This window comes from Castor canadensis, chromosome 18 (genome assembly GCF_047511655.1).
Source record: "Castor canadensis chromosome 18, mCasCan1.hap1v2, whole genome shotgun sequence".
Classification (NCBI taxonomy): domain Eukaryota; kingdom Metazoa; phylum Chordata; class Mammalia; order Rodentia; family Castoridae; genus Castor; species Castor canadensis.
The window spans coordinates 34,465,661-34,493,547 of record NC_133403.1 but is presented as its reverse complement, the minus strand read 5'-3'; the positions used below and the strand labels follow the sequence as shown (position 1 = coordinate 34,493,547).

General features: G+C 48.6%; 1 protein-coding gene across 1 annotated transcript in view; it reads right to left on the bottom strand.

Annotated features, from left to right (window-relative positions):
- Positions 1 to 372: 372 nt before the first annotated feature.
- Positions 373 to 27,887, bottom strand: part of Ksr2 (kinase suppressor of ras 2) — a 279,590-nt gene continuing 252,075 nt past the window's right edge. The window contains exons 12-16 of the mRNA XM_074060825.1: positions 17,224 to 17,320; positions 16,043 to 16,176; positions 7,455 to 7,586; positions 1,662 to 1,791; positions 373 to 510 (exon numbers count right to left, since the gene is read on the bottom strand). Coding sequence (XP_073916926.1) covers positions 373 to 510; positions 1,662 to 1,791; positions 7,455 to 7,586; positions 16,043 to 16,176; positions 17,224 to 17,320 — 631 coding nt within the window. The remainder of the gene's footprint in view (positions 511 to 1,661; positions 1,792 to 7,454; positions 7,587 to 16,042; positions 16,177 to 17,223; positions 17,321 to 27,887) is intronic.

Below are 27,887 nucleotides of genomic sequence, written 5' to 3'. Positions count from 1 at the left end.
GAGAAGCCGGGAACCCGTCCTGTCTTTGGGCTCACTGCTCTGACACATGCAGAGTGCTGGCACCGGAGGGAGATTTCCATCCATCCGGGCCTCTTGGAGGGGACCCCGAGCACATGGCATATGGGGCATCACCTTGCCACAGGCTGCTCAGCTAGGGGGCGTCAGCCTTTGTCAGGAAGAGCTGAGCAATGAGTCCACCATGGTAGCACAGGCAGATTCTAGGATCCAAGCCCTGGACGGAAACTGGTCGGGAAGGGTGGTGGCTGGGGGCTGGGAACATGGAAAGGGGCTGGCTGGGGGAGGAGAGGCAGAGGGGAGCAAAATGGTGACAAAGCCAGAGGACGGGCAGTAGGGAGAGGCGTGGAGGGAGACCTACTCTGCAGATTTCCAGAAATGCCCGGGGTGGGACAGACGACGGTTCCGTTTTGGCAGTTTCTCCAGCATGTCCATAAGCTTGGTGAAGGTGGGCCGCTCCTCCTGTTCAAAGGCCCAGCAGAACAGAAGAATATCCTGAAAGAGAAGAGGGAACGGTGACTGAACCTAAGCGACGACCTCATTGGGTCCTCACTGAAGTCTTGGTACCTCGGCACCCCACTGGGTCTATCCACTTGTTTACCTGTATGCCCAGCTTCCATATCCCTCCATCCCCCGTACATCCATTCATCTGTCCGTCCACCTGTCTATCCACCCATCTACCATCCATCCGTCTGCCTCCCATGCACCCATCCACTTTCCCATCCACATATCTACTTACACACCCACCCATCCATCCACTGACCTGTCCATCTATCTGTCCATCCATCCATTCATCCTTCCATCAGTCCATTCATCCATTTGCCAAGCATGTCATCCATCCACATCAATTCATTCATTCATTCCTCTCTCATCTGTCATCCACTCACCCATCTGTCATTTAGCCTTCCCTTCCTCCATCCATCCTTACTTTCTGAGTCTGTGTGACAGACTAGGCGGCCTTTAAACTAGAAGGCCATCTTACTCAAGTCAGTAAGAGTTCCAAGGAGTTTCTCAACTTTTCCTCAAAAGTGAGGGGTAGGAGGAAATCATGTCGTCTCTTGCTACACACAGCTAATAATGTAAGTAGCCTACAAAGTACCAGAGGAGAAAAGTTCCTTTTCATGGTCTCCTCACCCAAGAAAGGAAACCTGGAGGCAGGTGACCTTGGCAAACATACCAGGTAATTACTGCTTCCCTGACTTACCTATCTTCTGATCAAAAGAGAGGGCTCTTCCCACTGTGTGTAAGAGGAAGATTATTCATTTGGAATCAGGCTTCTCTGTTTCTATCTCGTTGAATAATGCCTTAAAATTATTATGTGGATGAAAATAAAACTGAAACCAATAATATTTGTGCTATTTTAAACGATATCTCTAAAAAAATGAAAATAACAGAAAAAGAGGGATTCATTGGCTCTGACTCTGCAAACCCTTGCTAAGAAAAGCCTGACAAGTGTTACTACGCCCCTGGTGGCAGGCACCTGGAATTGCAGGCATAGTGCAAAGACCTTGCTCTGAACACTCCAAACCATGAACTGCCTCCGAGAAAGCACTTGTAACCTTCACACAAGGGGAGAAGAAACCCCAGGGCTGTGTCTGCTTCTCCCTCCCCTGGTCCTCCAGATCTGGCACCATCACTGCACTCACCGAGATCTCTTTCCCCATGCCTATCTGGCTGAGGTTGGGCTTCATGCCTGTGCCCATCTGCCAGATTATTGCCTCTGCCGGTTGGGTCTTGAAAGGCCACTCTCTGGCGTGGAGCTCGTACCAGATCGTGCTGTTGGAAGACAAGTTAAAGGGGAGTTGTTGTGTCCCTGGAGCACCTCCTTGCCAATACCCACCCACCAACCCAGCCAGCCACCTGACCGACTGTTCCTCTCCCCAGTTTTGGCCTCAAGGGGTTGGCATCCTGCTCTCTGCCTCACATAAAGCTTTCTCAATGTCCTAGAAGTCATGCGTATCTCGAGATACCTTCTTTGCTGCCCAAATTAAAATGAGTTACAAATCTGCAATCCCACCTACTCAGGAGGCAGAGACAGGGAGGATCATGGTTCGAGGCTAGCCCAGGCAAAAAGTTAGTGAGATGCCATCTCAACAAAGAAGGCTGGTGTGGTGGTGTGTGCCTGTCATCCCAGCTACGAGGGAGGTGTAAGTAGGAGGATCATAGTCCAGGCATAAGTGCAAGACCCTACATGAAAAGTAACTACTGCAAAAAGGCTGGGGGTGGGGCAAGCACAAAGTCCTGAGTTCCAGTCCTAGTACTGTTGAAAAAAAAAGAATCAAAACATAGAACCCGAGTTGTTTAAAACAATGTGGTTACGATTTCTGACCCGATCTTTGTAATTCTAGGAAAGTACTGGAGGTGAATAATTTAAGCTATTCTCTATGGCTTTATACATATGACTGAAAAAAAAAAGGAGAACTAACCCAATTATTCAAGTGAGTTTGGTTTTATATGTGATGTAGGTCCATAAAATGAAGTGGAATGCTGTATTATCATGAGAACATTTCAAAGACATTTCGCTCACATGAAAAAACGCTCAGTAGACCATTTTAGTAAAAACAGCCGAAGGCAAGACTGCACACAGAGTCCGAAGCCCTCTTTGAAGTCACGAGATGCGATGGCTTGTGGTTTTCAGGGATGAACCATATTGTGCAGTGGATGTGGTGGCATATGTCTTTAATCCCAGCTGCTTAGAAGGTAGATAGCAGTTTGAAGCTGAAAAGTATGAGCTGATATCTTTTTTTTTTCGGTACTAAGATTTGAACTCAGGGCTTTGTGCTTGCGAGGCAGGGGTTCTGCCATTTGAGCCATGCCTCCAGCCCATAAACTGATAACTTAAAAAAAAAAAGTAAAGGAAAAAGGGCTGGGGACATGGATTCTGTGGTACATGGCTTGCCTATTAAGTGCAAGGCTCTGAGTTCAAATCCTAATGCCACCAAAACAAAAAAGGAAGGAATGAAAAGATTTCTGAGTGGGTCCTAGGAGTGCGAAGCTGGGCATCGTAAGTCCTTTCTCTGCACAGTTCCCTTAGCTGCCAATTGAGAATAGTGGCAAAAGTGCCATGGTGGAGTGTTTCTGGGGTGCAGAACCCCAGGAGAACTGGGTGCTAGAGTTATTTCTTGATGTGTTATCATGTTTTATAAGGCATGACACTGTGACGAAGGCAGGAAGGACGGTGCCAGTGAGTAGCACACACTGGTGACAGGGTGACAGCCCACTGTGCACACATGGTATATGAGGTGTGGCCAGCAGAGAGGACAGGACAGGACGGATGAGCACGGGAGGCTGGGGTGTCACTGAGCTGTTCCGTGGGCACGGATCTCAGTCCTCCAAGAACCTGGTTCCTCCATCAGCACGTATCCAAAACGATGCTAGGAAATGCTCTTCCCTCTGCACTCAGATAATTTATGTAAATTTGCCTTAAAAAACATGAAGTACTGTGCCCAGGGTCCCAAGCTTCCAACTCAGGGCCACAGGGTCACAGTCCCTCAGGCCTGCACCCACAGCCCACTGGCATTATTTCACCTGGCTGTCCTCGGCCTGCTGGCTGGCCTGGCCCTGCCTGCTCCCTCCCTGGACCCTATGTGCTATGGCAGGTCCCTTTCATCTGGGACTGCAGCTAATAAGCTATCTTCTCCATGGTGACTGTCTCCTGGTCTGCTGGCCTTGGTACACCTGAATAATAATAAAACTTTTGTTTTAAAACAGGAAATCCTACTGTTGTCCCATTTTGCAGTGGACAAAACTGAAGTTCAGGAAAGTTAAGTGTTTTCCTTCCTCCCCCCGCCCCACCCCGCTTCTTCCTCCCTTCTTCCTCCCTCCCTTCCTCCCTCCTGCTTCTCTTCCTTCCTGTCTGTGTTTTGAGACAAGGCTCACTAGTGGCCCAGGCTGGCCTGGAGCTCTCACTCCTCCTGCCTCAGTCTTCCCAGTGCTGAGGTTACAGGCTTGTGCCCTCACCACACCTGGCTCAGGTCAGGTATCTCATCCATGTTCACACGGCCAATAAGGAGAGCAGTCAGAAGTTGAACCCAGTCCACGTGACTCCAGAACTGTGCCATTGGCCCAGCTGGGAAGCTCAGCAGAAGTGACAATTTTGGGGTACAACCTAGCAGCTGATGGCTGGAGCCTGCATGCTGCCCCGCCATGGGAGGGAAACAGATGTCTTTCCGGAGCTCTTCCCTGGGCTGAGTGCCTTACAGATGTGTTCTCCATCCTTAGAGCGCCTCAGTGGATTTAATAACCTTGAGCTACAGGGCTTTAACCTTGAAGCGAGGCTCTGGGTGTGACGTAAGTCCCAAGTCCATGGTTAAAAGCCCCAACCATTTGCTAGATGTTGCAGCTTTCGGCTCTACCACGGATGCCATGAGAAGAGTCACCAAGACACCTGGAGCCTCGATTTCCTCGCCTGTCAATTGGGTACAATGTGGTTCTTGCTTTCAAGTGTGCTTGTGAGGACTGCACAAGCCAGTGCACATAAAAAACAGAACTTTCAAGGTCCATTTGTGTTCTAGGTCACTCCTGAGCGTGAGGTTCCCAAGTCAATACTCCTAACTGACAGGAATCCAAGAGTGCAAGGCCCTTCTCGACCCAATAGTGTCAGGAATAAAAAGGCTTATTAAAAACTTCCTTAAACCCAACTTTGAAGAGAAATTCACTTTGTGAAAAAAAAATCGCTGCAGATGAAAACTCTAGTGGAAAAGCAATTACTTACTTTGGTACATTTTGTTAATTGCATTTTTTTCCCCTTTGGCTAAATTTACACTAAAATATACCAACTTAATTATTGCAATTTGGTTTCAGATAACGATAGCTAACTAGATAAAGAGTTGAGAATTAACTAATCAGAGCAAGCCACGGTCTCAAAAAGGACCCTGGTGGCAGATGCTTTGAATTCGGAACTCGGAACGCCCTGTCGGGGGCTCACGACAATCTCAGGGGGGCTGAGTCTAATTGCACACCCCTGCAGGTCTGCCACGGTCCCTGCCAGCATCCCCTGGGCTGCTTCTCCTAGTTCTCAAAACAACCCTGGGGACAAGGCAAGGATTAACGTGGCCATTTGGAGAACGGGACCTAGGTTTTCTAGTGTATCTTTACACTGTGCTCTGCCCTCCTCCTCCTCCTCCTCCACCTCCTCCTTTTTTTTTTTCTCTTTGGTGGCACTGGGGTTTGAACTCAGGACTTGGCACTTGTTAGGCAGCTGCTCTACCACTTGAGCCACCTCCCCAGCCCTTTTTAAACTTTATTTTTCAGGTATGGTCTTGCTTTTGCCCCGGGCAGGCCTTGGACTGCAATCCTCCTACCTAGACCACCCTTGTAGCTGGGATCACCTGAGTCACTTTGTTGGTTGAGAAGGGGTTGACCTTGAACTGCATTCCTCCCAATCTCTGTCTCTTGTATTCAAGTTTACAGGCGAGAGCCACTGCTCCCAGCCTTTCTGTCCTGCCTTGGGCTGCTCTTCTTACCCTTTACTTCCAAAGTCAGCTTGTTCTTTCCCTTGGTGAGAGACACTATTTGCTCACAGGTCCTAAGTGCCTCTTCCAGAGCCTGAATGAAGAGACTCAGCGCCTCCTGCTGGGTCCACAGTCACCTCCAAGGTTCTCAAACTCACGGTGTCCAAACCTGACTTCTCTGCCTTCCCTCTAACTCCACCTTGCCTCACCTCCACAGTCTCTACCTTGGTGAATGACGCCATTCTCCACCCACTTGCTTAAGGCAGCCATCTGAGCACCACCTGCATCAACCCATCACTGGGCTCCAGCACTTCCACCCACTGACATGTCTTCTGTAAGCTTTCAGTTTCATACCCACAGGCACTGATTCCATGGAGGCTGCCAGCTTCCCCCCTTGGAGAGGCCGCCCAGCCTCCATCATGTCCTTCCCCATTCCATTCTCACACGATAGCCAGAGTGACCTAACAGACTGGAACTCAGGTTATGATAATGCCATTTCTGTGCTCCATAATCATCAGTGGCTCCCAAGTGCCCCCAAGATGAAATGAAATCTTTATTTAGCCACTAAGCCCTTGTAGGATTGACCCCACTTCCCACGCAGGCCCCTTATCTTACCAGCCCCAGCCTTACTTCCCCCTTGACTTTCATCTATCAGCTGCCTCCCTCTTCTGACCCCAACACACTCCTCCATTGTGGACAATCTGTTCTTTTCTACTTTAGTGCCTTTGCACACATTCCTTGTCTGGAATACCTCACTTTAGCTAGTATCCAACCTTTAACTTAGGCTTAGGAGTTGCCTCCTCTGGGAAGCCCTCCCAGGTTAGCTTCCAGGGTCTTGTGTTTACCATATTTTTCTAAAGCCACCTCCCTATGTGCCTTTCACTGGACGAGACAGAGTAGGGACCTGTGGAGAGTTTCAAATACTTCCATGCATTCTTTGATATTCCTTTCTGTGAAAGGCAGAATGCAACCTTCCTCTCCCTGAGTATGGGCTGGGATTTAGTGACTTGCTTCTAACAAGTGAAAAAGGGCGGACGTGTGCAATGCATTGTGGTTCACCGTACTGTCCTCTCTGGAAGAGATCTGGAACATTCTCACACAAAGAAATGTGTAAGGCAACGCGTACGCTAATTACTTCGATTTGATCAGTACACAACGTATACACGTGTCAAAATATGTCATATCCTCTAAAGATGTACAATGATTACAAATTAAATAAAAGGGCTGGTGTCAAAAATTAAATAAAGGGCTGGTGGAGTGGCTCACGTGGTAGAGCACCTGCCTAGCAAGTGTGGAGCCCTGAGTTCAAATCCCGGTACTGCTAATTTTTTTAAATTAAATAAAACTTACATAGAAAAGAATGTGACAGACGTGGCACTACCCAATTCCTGAGACCAGGTCATAAGAGCTCTGAGGACCCCCACTGCCATGGGCAGCCATGACCAGATGTGTGGTGAGGAAGGAGGGATCCTTCCAGCAGCTATGTGAGTGGCCAACCCTGGATGTGGCTCATTGGCCCATCGAGCCCTCAGAGGAGACAGCAGCCCTCGTTGACACTGTTGTGACCTCCGGAGAGAACTAAGCCATGTAGCTAAGCCATCCCCACGTTCCTGAGCACAGAAACTTGATGCTATCCAAGTTGTTCTAGGTTGCTGTGTTCTGGGATGCTGTGTAATGCAGCAAGAGAGAGGGAATATGGGACTGAATCTTGGACCCCTAGCAGGAGGGATGGTCCATGCCGCATGAACACAGAGCGTGTCCAGCAAAAGCCGCTGAGCCAAGGAATGAATGAATGAGTGAACGCGTCAGGTGACACGATGGACACACCCCTAAGAACCAGGCATGCAGGTGTGTTAGGTCATTCTTGCTATAACACCCTACTTGGGTCCCCTAAATCTCACCCAGAAATCCAGCCACTTCCCCTGACTCCTTCCTGGCCCTTCCAGAAACATTGCAGGAAGCTGGGGACATGTCCCTGCCACCTACCCCAGTGCAAAGACGTCGGAGTGTTTGGAAAAGGGCAGCTTGTCCTCTTCCGTGTCAGGGGACAGTTGGCGGATGATCTCCGGAGCCAGGTGGCACAGCCAGCCATTCTGGATGCGCAGTTTGTCCTCCCGCCTGGAAAAATCAAATCACACAATGAGCCCAGGGAGGATGGGTCCCCAGCCCTGACCCCAAGTCCCCAGAACCATCACTGCTGACTTTGCTTTCTTTCCCCAGCTGGGCATTGCCTGGCCTTGAACTTGAGGCTGAGACCCACTGGGAGGCACAGGAAGAGAGGTGTAGGGATGGTGACTTGGGGAGACCTCAACACCAAACCATCATGGGCTCCTGATGCCTCTGAGGACTTCCTTATCTGTCTCCATTCAATAAATCCAGCCAATTGTTCTTTTTTGTAGGAGATACATTTTGTAGTGTAAAGTCACCAGGAATGCTGGATTATCAAATACTGAGAAATACAGACAGACACACAAATCTCACACAGATCATCATCTGAAATCCTAAAAAAACCCCACAAAGTCATTCTAGTAGCTTCTTGGTATCAGGATCACAACATTCAACGTGGCCCCTGCCACTCCCCTTCAGCTGGGGAAGGAGACAAATGAATAAAATACAAAAACAAAATTATAGGTAGTGATAAGTGTTATTCAAAGAATTAAAATAGGGATTCACTATATGAACAAGAAGAATATCCAAGGCAGAAGAGAAAGTTAGCCTCAAGGTCCAAGGCCCAAGGTTGGCTCCATTGGACTGTTCTAGAGACCTAAAGAACACCAGTGTAACTGGAACCACCATGTGTCACGTGTACCAAAATGTGCACAACCAACTCCTGACTGATGGGCCTTGGTTGGTTCCTCCTTCTATCATTCTAAGTAAGGCTGCAATGAACATTTTTGGGGAGATACTGTGACTGTCTCCTGTTGTCCACATCTGTCATTGTCCCCTAGGGTAAATGCTTAGGAGAGGAGGGAGGCTGGGTCCCTTTTATACACCGCAAATCTTTAGCCAACCAGAGCTGTCTGTTTGCGACTGACACCTATGTAGAACTCCCAGGCGGTTTTCACTGATTGAAGACTCCTGGGAAAGGGTCAGTTGACACAAAGGCCCTGTGGATGGAGAGCGAGATCACGAAAACCATGACTGCAGTGAAGGTTGCCGTGGGGGCCTGGGGCTGGCTGGATTCCAGCACTCTTCTAGAGTGAGTTTCTGAGCTGTGTGTGACACACTGGCCCCTCAAGAGCACTCATTCGCATCCCATAATCATGATTTTCGCCATATCTGAACAGTTTCAGGAGCAGCACGGTCTGATAGTGCTCCATGATGATGAAGGTGCTCTCTGTCCCAAATGGCCGCCCAAGATGGCCATCCAAGATGGCCATCCAATATGGTGCCCTGATTGGTGACTGGTGTGACTGAAGAACTGGATTTTTACTTTCATTCTATAGTAATGAAAGTTAAATGTACACAAACACATGTGGCTAGTGGCAACCAAGTCACATAACCTAAATCTAGACAATTATTTACTAAACATGAATTTTTTTAACTTAAATGTATTTTCTTTTTTGTGATGCTGGTGATCACATCCAGGGCCTTGTCCATGCGAGGCAAGAACTCAACCACTAAGCTACACCCCAGGCCTTAGTTTTTTTAAGACAGAATCTCACTACATGGCCCAGATGGCTTAACTTGCGATCCTTTTGCGTCAGCTTCCTGAGTGCTGAGATTACAGGTGTGCACCGCCATACCTGGTTTAACTACGCTTTAATAAGTCGCTTCTTAGCACAGCTGTAAATGGAAAGTAGCATTTTCTGACACACATTACAATTTAGGGAGGACTTGGTTATGCCATCCCCAAATCTTCCTGCGTCAGAAACACCAGTAGGGGAGAGCACCCTCAACGGAGGCTACGTTGAGGAGCTGGGGTTCCAGCACACTTGTTGCATTCGTGAGCTGGGAGGAAGTAAGTTAGGTAATCCTAGACGTGTGTTTCCGTCCACGTCTCACACAGGAAATAGCACCCATTTGGATGGGGGCTTTGACGGGGGCCGTGGGAAGGAAGCCAAGCCGAGAAGTTGGACAATCGTCACCCTTCATTGTGCTGGGATGGGGGTTTAGCATGGGTGAGTCACTCTAGGACCTGGCCCTTTTTCCCTTTCCTGCATTCCCGGGCTAGGGGCAGACTGGCAGATGTGACAGAAAGCAATGTGGTTGGCTGAATACCGATGACACATCAGTTGTAACTTAGGGCTTCTCAACATAGGCAGTACTAACATTTTAGTCTGGATGATTCCCTGCTGTGGGGGGCTGTGCTGTGCACTGCACAATTTTTCACAGTGTCTCTGGTCACTACATACTAGAAGTCAGTCACACCCTCTCCCCAGTGGTGACAACTAGAAATGTCTTCAGATACCACCAAATGACCCTGGGTGAAAAAAATAAGCACTGCTGAGAATTTCTGTTCTAACTCATGCAAAATAAGGGAACAGAGCAATTTCCAGAGCTCCAGCGTTAGTAACTAAGACTCATACCCACCTTCTTCTCAACATGATAGAACACATCCCTCCCTAGGAAAGAGGACTTCAACCCTCTAGCAAGCCCTGGAAGTGGCAGTTGAAATAGTTCTTGCTTCTAGAGTCATGGCACCTGCAGACCCATTTGCTGCTCCCTAGCTGGGAGACCTCAAACAGACTCCGGTCCCTACCTTCCATCTGCAAAATGGGCACGTGAATTTGTACTGCATTCAACTGTTGACAGGATTAAAATGAGAGCAAGCATAGCACAGGGTTATGGTGGCCTCCAGGGTTACATGATTATTTGATGTAATTATTACCTCTGTGTGTGTGTTATGTTGTGTGTGTGTGTGTGTGTGTGAGAGAGAGAGAGAGAGAGAGAGAGAGAGAGTGAGAGAGAGAGAGGGCCTACACCTTGAGCCACTCAACCAGCCCTTTTTTGTGAAGGGTTTTTCGAGATAGGGTTTCAAGAACTATTTGCCCAGGCTGGTTTGATTCATGATCCTCCTGATCTCTGCATCCTGAGTAGCTGGGATTACAGGCGTGGGCTTTCTCAGAAATGGGGTTGAGACTAGAGCCTAAAGTAAGAACATCCTCCAAGGAATAGGGGGCCTTGGCGTGACCAACGTTCTCCTGGCAGGGCCAGTGGCGGGGATGGTGTGGTGGGGGGATATAGCTACAAGGGCAAACTTCCCACTTCCCATGTCCTCTCAAACAACCCCGCCACCTCTCCCTGCCCCAGTGAGGACTGGCATGGTGAGGCCACCGGCACAGGAGGAGGCGTGGTGCCCATACAATTACCATCAGCCTGGGGCAGGAGGGGCTAGAAGCAGGCCTGGCACAGACACCCCGGGGCATCTGGTTCCTATGGTGATGGACCCACTAGTGAGCAGCTCAACTCATCTTCATTATGGTTATTATTATGATTAATAACAGGTTACAGGCACTGGCACAGTGAGGCTGGCATCTTAAATGACACCTTTTCTGGAGGATGGCAGAGCAGCTGTATGCTAGGATCTCTCTAGAGGTGCAGCTCATACTCCCTTCACTGGGCCATCTCCTCCCTGCCGGGTCAGGCAGGTCTCCCTCCGCTGAGCGCCTACTGTATGTGAGGTCATCCATCCAAATCATAGGCCACACTCCTCCTCTACTCTGTAGATGAGGAAACAGGAAGCTTTGAAACACCTAAGCCACCTGCCCGGGGTCACAGAGGTGGTAAGTGCTCAGCCAAGATCAGGGTTAAAACCCCCAGACTAGCGTCCTCACCACTGCCCAGGTGTTCCTTGGGAAATGTCACCATTAGGGTGACAGTCCTACTGGAGCCTCTTTCCCTCTGTCCTGTGTGAGGGAGGGTCCCACCCCCATTTTATAGGTGAGGAAACTCAGGCTTGGCACTCACATGTATATGCAATTAAAATAAGTTTCTGTCATCTATCTTGGGGTGTTATGGACTGAAATCTATATGTTGAAGGCCTAAACCCTCAACGTGACTGGGATTAAAATTACGACTCTCGAGTTATGGAATCAGTCCAGGTGCCCATCAATGGATGGACAAAGGAAAGGTAGTATATGATAATGTACACACATGTACACATACACAGTGGAGTATTATTCAGCCATCAAGAATGAAATTCTGACACTTGCAGGAAATGGGTATAACTGGAGACCTTCATGCTAAGCAAAAAGAGCCAGAACCAGAAAGACAAATGTCACATGTTTTCTCTCTTATGTGGAATCTGGATTTTAAAAAACACATTGAAGTACAAGGGGACTTATTTGGGAAGAAGTGGCAGGGGGACAAAAAAGGTAACAGGATCACAATGAAATCCCCTCATATTGTTGCGGGAAATTATGAGCTGAGATCTGAGTCACTGAGGCAGATGAGCAGGAAGAAACATTTTGTTGTGCTGGCACAGACCCAGCTGACTTGTGTCCAAAGGCTAAACCCCAAGAACAAAGGGGTCTCACCTTACATACCCTTGCAAGCAGGTTACAGAAGCAAAAGCAAAGCTCAGCCCACATATGGCTGCATGTGACTCCATTGCCTATTTCATTTTCCCCATGCTATGTGACCTTCATGTTTCAATTTTTTCAGTTTTCTCTCTCTGCTTTGCATTCCCTCCCCCGTCTCGTTGTCAGAACACAGTCTGTTTCTTTTCCGCCCTCCCTTTCCTGCTACAGTATTATTAGCGTATGATAATTCAAAAACAAAAAAAAGATAAATAAGAAAATGGTCAATATGAAATGCATTATTTTGTGCAGTTAGTAGGCACCAATAAAAAAGGGAAAAGCGACTTTGGTGGCAGTAGGGTAAATGAGATTGAAAGTTCAGTTCCTAATCTGTCCAGTAGGACTGGTGTCCTTAAAGAGCTAGAGCACTAGCTTGCTCTCTCCCCCTCCCCCTCCTCTCTTTCTCTCCCTCCCTCTCTCTCTCTCTCTCACCCTCTGTCTCTCTCTCTCCCATCCTCTCTCACCCTCTCCTCTCTCTCCTCTCTTTCCCTCCCTCCCTCCTTCCTTCCTTCTCTCTCTTACCCCCTCTCCTGCCCTCTCTCTGTCTCTCCTCTCCTATTTTTCCCTATCTCCCTCCCCCCTTCATTCCTTCCTTCTCTCTCTCTTTCTCCCCTGTCTCTCATCTCTTCTCTCTCTCCCTCTGTCCTGCCCTTTCTCTCTTTTTTTCTCTCTCTCCTCCTGCCCTCCCTTCTCTCCCTCTCTCCCTTCTCTCTCTCTCTCTGAACAAAGAAGAGGCCACGTGAGGACACAGAAAGAAGGGTCGACAAGCTGGGTAGGGCCACCCTCACCAGAAACCAAGTTTGCCACACCTTGATCTTGAACTTCCAGCCTCCAGGATTGTAAGAAAATAAGTGTCCCTTTTAAAGCCACCCCACCTGGTATTTTGTTAGAGCTGCCTCTGCTGACTAATATACTCAGCAAGCACTGGGGAACTACTTGCTGACTGGCCAAGTGAAGGCGTGTCGGAGGGAGCCTGAGGCTCAGAATGGACTCTCTGCCTCTGTGGTGCCCACAGCCTGGCCTGCTCTCCTCTCCTTCCTGTAATCCAGCCCTTGGGCTGCCAGTCAGGGCCCTGGATGCCCCATGGTCAAGGGCGGCTTCCAGACTCCAACTGCTGCACTGGGGGCTCCAGGGTGAGCTTGGAGCACCTCCTGCTGGGAGCTGCCCACTTATGAAGAGAGGGGACCCTGTGGCACCGAGTGGCACTGGAAGGAAATATTGCTGACTAAATGGTTTGACTCATGGCAAACCCCAGAGTTCCCCTCCCTGCCCTGGTCCCACCCTGGCTGAGGACTGTGGGAGAGGAAAAATGTCTGACCTCATGGTTTTCACTACTGAGCGCTTGCACTGGCCTTAAGTGACCTGCTGGTAACAGGATGAGGTGGAAGGAAGGTTCTAGGACTTCTGAAGTAAGATTATCAGAAGGTTTGACTTCACCCTGGGTCCTTGAATGCTCACTGTGGCGAAACCCAGATGCTATGCAAGAAGCCTCATTCCCTGGAGACCGCCATGCTGGGAGAAAGCCCAATGCAGTCATGCAGGGGGGCTGTGTGGAGAAGGGGAGCGAGGTGTGGAGGGAGGGGAGGGAGAGAGGGGGAGGCAGGAAGAGGGAGGGGGAGAGAGGAAGGGAGGGATAAGGAAAAGAGGTGAAAGAAGAGACAGGAAGAGAGGGAGGGATGAGGAGGAAAGAGGGAGAAAGAGGAACAGAGAGAGGGAGGGAGGGATGAGGAAGAGAAAGAGAAGGAGAAAGAGAAAGGAAGAGAGAGGGGAGAGAGGAAGAAAGGGGGAGAAAGGGAGGGAAAGAGAGAGGAAGAAAGAGAGAGAGGAAGGAGGAATGAAGAAAAGAGGGAGATGAAGAGAGAGAGAGGGAGAGAAAAGAAAGGGGAGGTAAGGAGAGTGAGAGAGATGAAGAAAGGAAGAGAGAGAGAGAGAAAGAGAGAGAGAGAGAGAGACCCTGCTAGCCTCCAGCTATTCTGCCAGCCCAGCCTGGATGTGTGAACAAGGAAGGCCTCAGCTGACTCCAAGTTGAACCCCACCTGACTGTGGGTATATGATGGTCTGAACCCAGTCAGCCCACAGAACCCCAAGGACAGATAACAACTCATTGGCAGCATCAAGACCAGAACTGAGACAGGATAGAGCAGGGGAAGCCAGTGATGGGTGCTTGTTGTAGCTCAGAACTGGAAGAACTTGCTGCCTGAGGATCCTGGCCTCTCCTGACACTGCCTGGGTTTCCACTGATAACCAGGCTGGGGTGGAGGTGGGGGGTGGGGACAACAGGCCAGAAATCACCTTGCCCTTGACTTGGCTGAGGTTCCACCCTGGTTGATGTTGGGGCTCCACAAATGGGCCAAAGGAAAGGATGCTCAAGCCGCCCATTTTCTCTTCTTCTCTGTGTGGCTTCAGCAGGCCAATAGTGTAAAGGAAGAAGAGGTCAGAGACCAAAGAGCCAAAGGTCCTGCCCACTTCCTTCCATGTGGGCAAGGAGAGTAGGAAGATACAGGAGGAATTGGATTTCTTGAGTGGAAGAGGGGGGTTTTGTGCCAACTTTTGCTGTAGGGTCTCATTTTTGCCAGAGCCAGCCTGGACCTCGATCCTACCTATTTATGCCATGTAGCTGGGGTGACAGATGTGCACCACCAACCCCACCTTATTGGTTGAGATGGGGTCTTGCAAACTTTTTTGCCTGGACTGGCCTCCAACTATGATCTTCCCAATCTCTACCTCTGAAGTAGTTGGGATGAGCCAGGGATGTTTTCAAAGAGCCTTGGACCAGTTAAAGAAAACACCTGCTGGGTCTCCTTTTGTCTCCATGGAAACACTTGGGTTCATAGTGATAAGATGGGCCCTTTTTCCTGAACACTGGGAAACCAGGGAATATAGCAAATCAGGAAATTATAAGTGCTGTGGCAGCCAGAGGGAGGAAGTCCAGCCTGCTGGCTGCTTAGGCAGGAACTCTTCTGTGTCTGTCTACTTACATGTTTATTTCCTGCTTAGCTATTTTCTTATTTAGCACCACTGCTGGTTTTAGCGAGCAGAAAAATCCTTTTTGGGTGGGATGACATCTGCAAAAGAAACAGGCTGCTTCCTGTCACTGTACCCCACAGAAACAGCTCCATTAAGTTTTATAAGATTTCAAGTGGTCCTTAGTTTCAAGGCAGCCTAAGTAGGGACCCAATCCCCTTTGGGGTCCACAGTGTGCTTTAAAGAGATCAACGGTCCTGCAAAGCAAATGAAACTTAAATAAAGTAAGAGAAAACACGGACCTACCATCCTGCTGAGACAGGTCATTTGGTATAAGATATACAATGAGAAAACACACAGGGTTTATGTGCCCATGCATGTGCGTACATGCATGCAAACTGGCATGTGTCTTTGCATATGTGTGCACCCTCCAAATTAAATGTCACAAGGATAGAGCTTCTGCATGATGGGTTGTTTATTTAGGACCAACCTGTCTCTCACATGGTCAACTCAGCTTGCTCTAGAGTGAATGGCCTCTGAGAGTTAATTTCTTAGTGATGGTCAGCAATTCCCTGGGTGACACAGGAAATATATGCAAAATCGATGCTAATTGCCGACAACCAGGCAATGCTACTAATTGCAGGTATTTGATGTACAAAGATGGTCATATTTCATCCCTTTTGTCCTCACAAGGACCCTGGATGGGAGATGCCATTTTCTTATACACAAGGAAGATCAAGTTCAGAGAAATTGTGTGCCTTGACTATAGTTCCAGTTAATAAGTGGCAGAGCCACGTGGGACCCCAGAAAGCTTGACTTTAAACTCGTGGTCTGCACTGTGTGCTTGCTGTGCTGAAATGAATTAATGGCTACCACAAGTTGAAGCAAGGGCTCCAGGGTAATCCCATCTTCCAGGGAGGAACTCAGGTAAGGGGGGAGTTCTAGAGTCAAATTCCAGGGCAAGAGCAGCATCCCTGAATCCTGCACTCACAGGTGCCCTTTGCAGGACAGGTAAGCAAGAGGCTAACTCCATGGGAATAAAAGCATGACCCTGGTGTCCCTCATTGGCACGCCAGCCACATCACTCACCTGCCAGCCTGCAGGACCCCAGAAATGCTGAAAAGTCCGAAGTCTGTGATGACCACTTTACCATTGTCGTAGAAGACATTCTTGGATTTGAGGTCCTTGTGAAGGATGCCTTTGGCGTGGAGGTAGCCCATGCCCTGCAAGAGGCAGAATAGGGAGCTGTCAAAGAAAATGCAATTGTTTGCTGACACCCTTGCTTGGGGCTGTGATGGCAGAAGAGCCTGGGGTTCTGGACATGGGGTGGGAGAAGGTATGGCAAACAGGGACAGGCAGGATCCCCAAGTCACAAACCCGCCACCACCTACAGATGACTGCAAAACCATCTCCACTTAGTTGGTCTGCTTCCCTAAGAGGAAACAAAGAATGGTCAGGTGAGGTCCCCAGAGAAAGGGACTCCATTCACCATCACCCCACTTCCATTTAAGACTAAGTCCCCAGGGGGACTCGCTCCTTCTTTTACTCAGCCCACACACTTGCAGAATGCCACTGGGAGAGCTGGACAATCAGAAACACAGAGAAGAGTCTATGGGAGGTCTATTTAAGGGCAAACATCTAGAGATGTCTTATTTTTGTCTCTGTGATCAGTCACATCTGTTATTTCTTCTCACAGCTCAGTCCTAACACTTCCAATGGGAAACACCTGGCAGCAAACACAGGCTGTTCTTGTTTGTTTCAATCCAAAACAACACTCACTGATTGGATGTTTCCCCAGCTGTGGGAGAGAGAGAGAGAGAGAGAGAGAGAGAGAGAGAGAGAGAGAGAGAGAGAGAGAGCGAGGGGGGGGAGAGAGAGAGAGAAACAGAGAGAGAGACAGAGAGAGAGAGAGAGAGAGAGAGAGAGAGAGAGAGAGAGAGAGAGAGAGAGAGAGAGAGAGAGCTTGTGCTCATGGGAATTCCAGGATTCAGAGATAATGGAGCTGAACCAAGAGAAGTTATACGTGCCTACGGGTCCTTGCATATATCCACGTGTCATGATAACAAAAGCACTAGATGGAACCCAAGGTTAGCAGAGCATTCCAGGATTCTTATGTACCCACCACCTGGACTACCAGGTCAAGTTTAATTTCTTTGAAGTCCAGATTGGTGATCTAAACCTTGATCACAAGCCTCAGGATCTCTGTGGGCTTTTCAGGAGAGGGTCAGGTCTTCTGAAGGTTCGGATAGGGGCTCCAGAGGCTACGTTACCTTCACAATTTCTTGGGCAATCTGCCTGGTTTTGTTGACATCCAAGACTATCTTGGCATCCCTCACCACAGAGTAGAGGGTCCGTCCCTTACAGAGGCTGAAAAGCAAAAGGACAGATCATTTATTGAAATGATTGGCAGTTATTAAGAAGAAGGTGACCCACACCCATTATCAGAAGTCAAGAATGAGCTGGGGATTTGGCTCAAGTGGTAGAAGAAGTCACAAATAATCAAGCAGACTTGCCTCTCTGGTGCCTTTGAGAAAAGTAATGAATAGAGCTGGGACCGAACCCCAGGGCTGGTTCTGGGAAGATGGTTTGGGAGGAAGTTCTCATAAATTCTCCAAAATTTCCACAATATGTCCAGGTGTGTAATGACCACTGAATAATCCAGCCCATTCTAGAAATGGGACTTCCCTGCCCCAACCATCTGGGATCTCACAGATAGAAAGCTGTGCTTACACCAAGTTCTGGGTCCTCAGACACCACTCAGCCAGCATGGGCAGCCATTTGTTCCAGTGGCTTGCACCTGCCAGGAGTCTCCTGTGTGTGGGGACAGTGATGAAAGACCGGCAAAGCAGTGGCTGATGTGTGCTAAGTATCATTGGCAAATGGTGCATACAATCCTATAAACAGGGGTGTGTGAACACCAGTAACACCACCCCCAAACCAGACACCCATCTAGAAAGAGGGTTTTTCAAGCTATTTTCAGCCTCATTGAGTTCATTTTGAGCACCAGTGGTTTAAGAAGAATGACAGGATGAAAAAGGACATTATAAAGTTGACGATAACACCTTCTCACTCAGCCACCCACATGCTCACCGGTCCTGTCCTCCCCAACGAGCCCCAATCCCAGCACACACAGAGCAGACGTGCAGTAAGCAGTCTACAAATGAATGAATGAATTTGTTCTGGATTCACCATAGCGTTCTGTCCCTAATCAATGACTTTTTTGCTCAAATCCTCCAGGCACTGAGATCATTCATTTAGCACTCATGGAGCCCTTGTTTTGTACTGGACTTTGCTGAGATTTAATTGCCCATGGTTGAAGCAAGAGTTCTGGTATTAGAGAGATCTCAGGTCGAATCCCAGCACTGCTTCCTACTCACTGTGCATCTTTGGATGGGTTACTTAACTTCTCTGGGCCTTCGTTTCCTCATCTACCAAAGGGAACTAGTGATAACTTAGTTTGTGTTAGTATTGAAGGAGATGGAGTTTGGTAAGGTGCTTGGAACCAGGTGGGAAGTCTAGCCTACTGGTTAGGGGTGGGGGTCTAGAATGAGACTACACGGGGTTAGGGTCCTGTTCTGTCATGTAGTGGCTGAGTGACCCTGGGCAGGTAAGTTACACTCTGTGAGCCTCCATGTCATTACCGAGAACAAAGGGGCCAACAGGTTCTGCCTTATAGGGTTAGTTGGAGAACCCCCTGAAGTCAGGTGCGCAAAGGTGTAGGTACCTCATGCCAGCCGCGGAAGTCCTCATGAAATGTTGACCTATTGTGAGGTAGTAAAAGCTGAATAAAATGGTGACTATACCTACATGCTTGTGCGAGTATAGAAATATTTATACAGGAATCCCACGTACTTTGTCTATATACCTACCTACATATCTCTCTAATCTGTTCATCCAGCCACCCCGCCCAATTTACCCATCAAAATTCTACCTGCAGCCAGCCATGATCTTTGTCTAAGCTTCCTTCTTCACCTCCTTAAGGTGAGGCTCCCAGGGCAGCTGACTCACGGGGCAGCCTGATTCACCTGTCCAAGGTCACCCAGGAAGCAACTGATGACTCAAGGCTGTGTTCCCGCCACCCCAGGCCTTGTGTTTGGAAGCTGCTACTGCGGCAGAGGTGGAAGAAGGGGGGAGGGGAGTCGAGCAGCCAATTAAGCCATATTGACATTTAAATATTGGAGATGGTGGAGGTGTGGGCGGCTTCCCTCCCCTGGATACTTCGTTCTTGAACAGCCACCTACACTCATTACCGGTAGGAGCCTCCCCACTGCAGACGGCAGAGCAAATAATGTCACCCAGCTCCAAGTCTCCCAGAGTCTCTCACTGAGTGGTGATCTTCAAACATCCATCCTCCTCTCCTGCAGCTGACAAAGTCTGGGCTTCTCTCCCTCCCTACTCCATGACTTCTGGAGCCATGAACAAACTAACACTCATAGACGAAGGTATAAATTGATGGAACCCCAGTTTGAGACATCTATTAGTGCAAAATATCCAAGCAACCCACGCCAGCAATTTCTCCCCTAAGCAGACAAGTATACCCATATTCACCCTAAACATGTTCTAGAATGCAGGAAAATGTTAATAGTTGCCCCAAACTGGAACCATTTGTAATAGACTGAATATTTGCATCCCCCTCCCGCAATGTGGTGGTATTAGGAGGTGGGGGCCATGGGTGGGATTAGGTCAGGAGTGTGGAATGGTCATGAGTGAGAGTAGTGCTCTGATAAATAGGACTTAAGGAAAATCAGTAAATAAGTAAGTGGGACCCCCAGAGAGCTCCGTCACCTGCTTCCACCATGGGAGGGTAGAGCCTACAAAGCTAGGCCACGCGGTGCCCTGTTCCGTGAGCCGTACAATATCTCTTGTTCATAAACGGCCTGTGGTATGTTGTTACATCAGCCTAAAGGAAGACACAACCCAAATGTCTACACAGAAAAGTGGATACTCTGTGACACATCCATGTAACAAAATGCATGCCCACTGCCCAGCATCAGAATAAACAAACCACTGCTGGCACCCCAAGAAGGGATGAGGCTCTCAGAGACAGTGCTGAAGGCAGCACACACAACTACTGGGAGTCCATGCCCCTCAAGAGCACCTGTGCACAAGGGGACTGGACTTTGAGCACGTGATAAAGCGAGAGCACACAAGGGAGGGGTGAGGATAGGTAAGACACCTAAAAAACTAGCTAGCATTTGTTGCCCTTAACGCAGAGAAACTAAAGCAGACACCTTAAAAGCAACTGAGGCCAATAGGAAAAGGGGACCAGGAACTAGAGAAAAGGTTAGTTCAAAAAGAATTAACCTAGAAGGTAACACACACGCACAGGAAATCAATGTGAATCAACTCCCTGTATAGCTATCCTTATCTCAACCAGCAAAAACCCTTGTTCCTTCCTATTATTGCTTATACTCTCTCTACAACAAAATTAGAAATAAGGGCAAAATAGTTTCTGCTGGGTATTGAGGGGGTGGGGGGAGAGGGAGGGGGCGGAGTGGGTGGTAAGGGAGGGGGTGGGGGCAGGGGGGAGAAACGACCCAAGCCTTGTATGCACATATGAAAAAAAAAAAAGAGCACCTGTGCGCGTCCGTGTGTGCGCATGCGCCATAGGGAGCATTGGACCAGGACAGGTGATCTTCTGAGTTTTGATCTGAAAGCTGTTTACACAGAGGTGTGCTTGTTGAAAATTCATCACGTGTACTTGTGGGTTTCTTTTTGTGTGTGTATGTGGTACTAGGGTTTGAACTCAGGGCCTCAGCTCTTGCTAGACAGGTGCTTTACTACTTGAGCCACAGTCTGGGCTTTTTGTTTTTCAGTCTGCTTTGGAGATGGGGTCTTGTGCCAGCTTTTGCCTGGACTGGCCTTGGACCACGATCCTCTTATCTCCGCCTCCTAAGGTAGCTGAGACCACAGGTATGCACTACTCTCCCCACTCCTCCCCAGCTGGTTTTTTGAGACACAGTCTTGCTAACTTTTGCCCAGGCTGGCCTCAAACCACCATCCTCATATCTCTGCCTCCTGAGTAGCTGGGATTATAAGTATGAGTCACCTCACCTGGTCTGGGCTGTGCTTTTATGATATGCATGCTGAATGTTCACTTTGTAAAACTCAACAAGGAAAAGCCAAGCAGTTCTTTGATATGTGGTGCTGAAATTTAAAGGAGTATCTAAACCCACACTATACTCACTCAAGGCATTCTTTCTCACACTCTTTATATATCCTAGTGGGCACTGTCTGCAGAAAAATTCAGGGCTCCAGGCCAGGCTGTACCCAGAAGGTGTTTATCAAGGATTAAAGTGGAGACACTGCAAGGCGAAGGCTGAGCTCCAAGGAAGAGCAGGCAGGGTCCAGGGTGACTGAGGCTAGGACAGTCCAGATAAGTCAAATCCGAATGTCCACAGAAACTGCTCCAAGCTTGGAATTTCTCGTGGCTGATCATGGGTCTCTAAAGACCGCTTGCAGGGTAGGAGGTGGGGAAGGGAAGAAGAGGATGCAAGGAACCCCTGTTACTTCAGTGAATCCTCCCAACAACCCTGCAGGTTCTATGTCTCCCTGTCTCACAGTTGACCCTGGGGGGAGGAAAGAACCAGCTTACCCCCCACAGCCATGGTGTCACACACTCCCAATCTTCCCCATCCTCCCTTCTATTACACAGGTGCGCAGTTATTGGACACAATTCTCAGTCAGTAGGGGCAGTGCTGCTGAGTGAGCCAAAGCATAGCAGGGAAGAGGATCAGAAGAAAACAGGCTAGGCCTGAGTCCTAAAAAAGTAGCAGGGAGGTAGGGATGGCATAGCAAAGAGATAAAACCTGAGAAATCTGAACGTGAGGACGGTCATGTAGCACCAGGGAGGGGAAAGTCACATAGCACTAGGGTAAAGTAGCCAATAAAATTAAATATAACCATATATGGATTAGACCTTGCTTTTTGCTTCTGTAACCTGCTTGCAAGGGTCTATAAGGTGAGACCCCTTTGTTCTCGGGGCTCAGCCTTTGGACATGAGTCTGCTGAGTCTCTGCTGGCACAATAAAAAGTTGCTTCCTGCTAATTGCCTCAAGAGTCCCGTATCTCAGCTAGCAACCTCCCGCAACAAAAGGCTGAGCTCAATTCCTGACTACCATTTTACTGCCTGCTGAGTGACTTCCGGAAGTGACAACATGATCAGTTTTCTCAACTGTAAGATGGGGATTATAAGTACTGAGAGCTGGGTATAAGGTAGGTACCAGCTCAAGTTCAACAGCTCCGAAACCACAGTGTGTGTCTTGCAGTCACTCACAGGGCTCAGGTCCATTAGCACTTTTGTTTCTTTCTTTGTAGTACATAAAACAAATGGTGCATATTTTATCTTCAATTCAGTGAGGTATGGTCTCAGTCCTATTTTACAGATGAGGAGACTTAGGGTCAAAGAGGTTAAGTGGAGATGATTCTTTTCCACTGGAAACTAAAAACTATAGATTTACTGTGTGCAACACATCTGGGTGTATGTCTGCAGTGTGGAATTATCTAAATCAACCTGATTGACTTCAAATACTTATTTTTTTTTTTTGTGGTGAGAACATTTAAAAATCTATTCACTCAGTGATTTTCCAATATGAAACTTCTTATCCATAGCTAATGCTGTATAACAGATCTGAACTTATCCTTCCTAATTGAAATTTTGTGTTCTTTGACTAATGTCTCCCCACCCTCCGCCCCCGCCCCCCCACCCTGCTCCCAGCCTAGGGTTACGCCATTTTCCTCTCTGCTTTATGACTTTGACTTTTTACGATTCTGCATATACGTGAGGTCACGTGGTATTTGTCTTTCTATGTCTGGCTTGCTTAGATAATGACTTCTAGGTTCATCCATGTAGTAGTCAGGGATAGCAAGATCCCCTCCCTTCTTTTTAAGGGAGAATAGCATGCCACTTTTCTGTTTCCCTGTTGTGGGCATGTGAGTTGATTCCATTGCTTGGTCATTGTGACCAGCGCTGCCATGAACAAGAGAGTACAGGTGTCCCTTTGATGCCATATTGGCTCATTTTCTTCAGATTTGCTCCCCCACCCCTACTGATGGTACTGCTAGAGCTTGGATTTGAACCTGGGCAGTCTGGTTCTGGGACCCATGCTCTGAAAGCCCACCTTCTGCTTGTTAATAGATTTCTCTGAAACTCTGGCACACGCAGACCTTCAGTAAATGGCAATTTTAACATCCCTCCCACTGTCACCTACAGCAATGTAGATTAATGAGGCCTTTTGTCATCGGGAGCAGAGTTAGTCTAGAGGTCAGCAGAAGGTGTTTTAGTGGCTTGAAGATATATTTAGTCCCTGTCTAGCTTCTGAGGTAAGAGGCGTGCACACAGCACACACACACGCACACCCCTCTGGGTATCTCTCTGGGCAACAAAAGTTGTCTTTCTCTAAAATGAGGCACAAGAAATGGGAACACCCCCTCTCATCTGCAGACCACTCTACCTTCCCCGGCCTGGCCTCAGGCCACTGTCACAAGGCTGCACTTCAGCCTCACACTCCCAGTGACACAGCAAACCTTTGGCCAAGCCAGCACTGGGGTGTAAAATGCTGGTGTAAGGTTCTGACAAGGGACCTGTCAGAAACACTAAGACCAAACCAGCTAACAGGAGTATGTCTGAGGCCTCTGTTCAAACTGGCTCCCTCAGCCATACAGGTGCCAGGACAGAAATCTTCCTTACCCTGAAACCAAGCCCTAGAATCCAGGCCAGGTGAGAACAGTGGGAAGAGGGTGATGGCTGGAGGCAGCCACCCCTGCCCAGCTCTGCCACTCTGAGACTCGATGGCCTTGGGGACTCACTGTGTCATGTGGTCTCTGTCTGAAACCATGATTGTGATCGACTGAATAGTGGCCTCCAAAGGTGTCCATGTCCTGATCTTCAGAACTGGTGTTTACTGAGCATGGTAAAGGGACTTTGGAGATGTGACCAAGTCAAGAGTCTTGACATGAAGTATAATCTGGGTGAGCTCCAAGGGGAAGACAAAAGAGAGAGGCAGAGCAAGATCTGAGTGCAGAGGAGGAAGCTGGGTGGTGAGACCTGAGAAAGACTCCACCCACCAGCAGTTATGACTAGAACACAAACCAAGGAGCCCTGGAAGCTTCTAGAAGCTGGAAGAGCAAGAATGGGTTAAGAAGAAACCCTGCCCACACCTTGGTTTAACCCCATGAGAGCAATTTTGGATGCCTGACTTCCAGAATACCTCATCATTGCTTCCAGCTGGAGTCTGTGGCCATTTGTTACAATAGCTAGAGGACACTGATACTCTGAGCAGTGAGTACTGTCTACAGGGACACGTGAGGCTCCAGTGAGACCACATAGGCACAGTGCTAGACTTGATGTCCACCCGGAGCGTGTGTCCCCTGAATAGTGGCTGCTGTGATCATCAATAAAATGCTCATTAGGAGTATTGTTGCTAATAGTGAGACTTTCCTGGACCATTACAACTTCCTCCTCACTGCCTCTCTAGCTTCCCCAGTTCATTCTCTGTCCAGCATTATGGGTACTCGCTTCAAAATGCAAAGCTGAGCTGGTCACTTGGCTGCCCCTATGCTGCCCAGTGCCTTCAGATAGCACCCACTCCTTCAATGCTCAGAGCTGGCCATGCAGCCTGGCCCCTGCACGCTGGGCCTCTCTCTTTATTCACTGAGTTCCAGCCCTATCCGCCTACCCCAGTGCCTTTGCACGTGCTAGTTCCTCAGCCTATGGCATTCTTCCCACCTGTCTCCGAAACCTGCCCTGGCCTCCCTGGCTATGTCACCTCCATCCACAGATCTCCAAAGCTCCATGGATCCCATTCTTTATAATACTTTATTGCGGTTATGATCTATATACACATTGACTGCAATGTTTGGACTATCACCCTGCAGACTGTCAACTCTATAAGGCAGGGACACCCCCCAGAACAGACAGGTGCCAAAAGAATGGCTGGATGGAAAAGGTGCTACAGGCTGTTATGGTTGGAATGTGACCCCAAAAATTCATGGTTTGGAAGCTGGGCATGGTGGTGAATGCTTGTATTCCTAGCTACTGGGGAGGCTGACACAGGAGGATCACACGTTTGAGATCAGCCTGAGTTGGAGACCTATCTAAAATAAGGTAAAAAGTAAAAAAGGCTGGGGGCATAGATCAGTTGTAAAGCACGGTGTAGCAAGGGTGAGGCTCTGGGTTCCATCTCCAGCACCACAAAAACAAACAGGTGTTGGAAATCTAACCCCCAAATTTATCATGGTGATGGTATTTGATGGGGGATCTTTGGGATGTACTTAGGGTTAGATGGAGTCTAACCTAATTAGGAGGTCCCTGTGATGGCATTAGTGGCTTTATAGGAGAGGAAGAGAGGCCCAAAGTAGCCTGCTTTCCCTGTCCATTGTGTTATGACACAAAAAGGCTGAGTGGGTGGTGCTGCTATGCTGTTGGACTTCCCAGCCTCCAGAACTGTAAGGCAAACCTCTATTCTTCATAAATTCCCTGGTCTCAGGTATTTTCTCACAGCAACAGAAGACAGACTAAGACCTACCCCTCTTCTAGCATCCCATGGAATGAGATCTCCAACACAGCATCACAACCAGTAAAACCCAAATGACTTCTTGGGTGAGGTCTAGTTCTTCGCTTTTCCTCATTTGCTTGTGACCTTGTTTTCAGCGCTCCAAGGGGACTCTATTGAGGGCATCAAGTGGCCCATTTGGGATGGGAGATACTGGGCTTGCAGACATGCTTGATCTTAAATTTAAGTGTTTCTACCAAGGGCATCTGTGATCTCCTCTGCCACAGTCCTCACCACTCTGCACTGTGCCCCACCTGCTTGCTTCCCATCTGCCCAGACCTCACAGGTATTAAGCACCAGACCAGGGGTAGACAGCCCGAAGCTGGCATTAGAACTCTCAACGTGTTTGTTAAAACAAGGATGACTAACCCCGCCCCCAGAGTTTTCTGATGGGTGTCTGGGGCAGGGCACAAGGATTTATATTTTTAATAAGATTCTAGGTATTTCTGATGCTGGGGAGCCAGAAGCTCTACTTTAAGAGCCTGTTTGGAGGTTCTAGCAGGGGAGCGCAGTTACTCGTATACCCTTGACTGAAGAACGGTCCTCCTCTATTGGGGATGGAGCGCGCAGCTTCGGGAGGGACGCACATGGAGCAGTAAGGGAGGAAGGGGACACCCGCCTAGCCAGCCAGATCAGCCGAATCAACCCTGGCGATCAATGGGGTGACAGATGTCGCAACCAGATTGCCCTCACATCCCAGAAGCTCTACTTTGAGGACCACTGCTCAAACCCATTTATTTTACTGAGGCTCAGAGAGAATCAGTTAAGTTCACTCAGTGAATCTGGTGTGGGGCTGGCAGTGCCCGAGGTACAGAAGATATGGTATGCAAACCAGACCTGGCTCTTGAGCCCCACAGGACTGACTGTCTCCTGGAGCAGGAAGGTAATAAGAAAGTAAGCCAGTAAAAAAGTGAGGGTCCAGAGAGGTACAATGCTGTGAAAAGAAAAAAGAGATTTATTGGGTAGAGACCAGAGGGACCTGGGAGTTTTATGGAGGGTGGTCAGGGAAGACCACTCTGGGGATGAAACCCTTATGCTGAGAGCTAAATGAAGAAAGAAGCCAGCCATGTGAAAATCTGAGGGAGAGGGTTCCAGTTAAGCGCACAGCCAGTGCAAAGGGCCTGAGATAGGACTGAGTATAAGTGTGGTTGAGTAACACAGTACAGGCCAGGTGGCTGAACTCCAAAGAGCACACCACAGTAGTCACCCTCTGCAAGTGTTCACCCTCCAACTAAAAGAGTGGAAATTGCCCAGGGTTTGACGGACTTGAACTCCCAAATCTGTTGGTTTTCAAATCAGTGATTATTTTTGAAACACTCGGGTTGTCAGAAGGGATTTACAACCCTCTGCTGCTTGCTGGGTTCTCAGCATCACCCCCTCTTCTCAAAACTCAAATCCCACTTAATTGCCCCTTGCTCCTGCCTGCTCTCTTGAGAAGATCACTCATATTCCCGGTGACACATTCACTAACTTCCAAGTCGTCCACGAATCTAACGGAGAAGATATTAAACCTCGAGACTCTGGGGCTTCATAATAAAATGCCAGGTTAGCTTCTTATACAAATGGGAAATGCCAGAAAGCAAGTGAGAAATGCCGTCTGCTTAACCCAGTGTGCACTCAGGAAATGAGGAGTTATGGAGTCCCATTAAGTTAAGAAATTGCTTGGGGAAGGCTTGAGTCTTAGCCAGACAAGAAAGATGCTCTCAGCCCACCCAGCATCCGAGCATGCATTGCTGGAGCCTGGATGCCCACAGACGGCAGGGCCTGGCTTTTCCTGATTGACCTGCCCACCTCCTCCCATCTCGAGTTCAGAGAAGTAGTGAGAAAAAGGAAATGTAGACATTCTTTAGTCTTTCTGTGGTCATCATCCTAGGCTGGGTCTGAGTTTGCTAAGCCAAGAGGCCAGAAGTTGGCTGCTCTGGACACTTTAAGGACTGAGGCATGGGGTTCTAGCCACTAGGCACTTCCCTTGCAAGTCTGATTGTAACTCTGTGCTGCTGGACACCTTGTGACACTTGCCCTCCTGGTCTGGCCACATAGGAGGGAATATTACAAGGCTATTATTGATAACTATCTAGAAGGCATGGGCCTCCACTCGCTGCAGGAGGCAGCTCAGGAAGACAGCAACCAGACTCCTCTGCCTCTTACTACCCTTACTACCCTGAGTGGCCCAGCCACATTCCAGGACATTTCATCCTGGGATATTTTCTTCCCCGATCCTGTGTCTTATTTTCTTAGCACCTCTGGGTCAGACCACACGTCTCCTTCAGTTTCCCTCCCGATGCAATCACTGCAGATCTGTGAACTTGTAGTTAAATGAGTTGGCTGGACCCATCAATACTGATCCCTTGCTAATTGTTTTCTTCAGTGCACTGCATTTG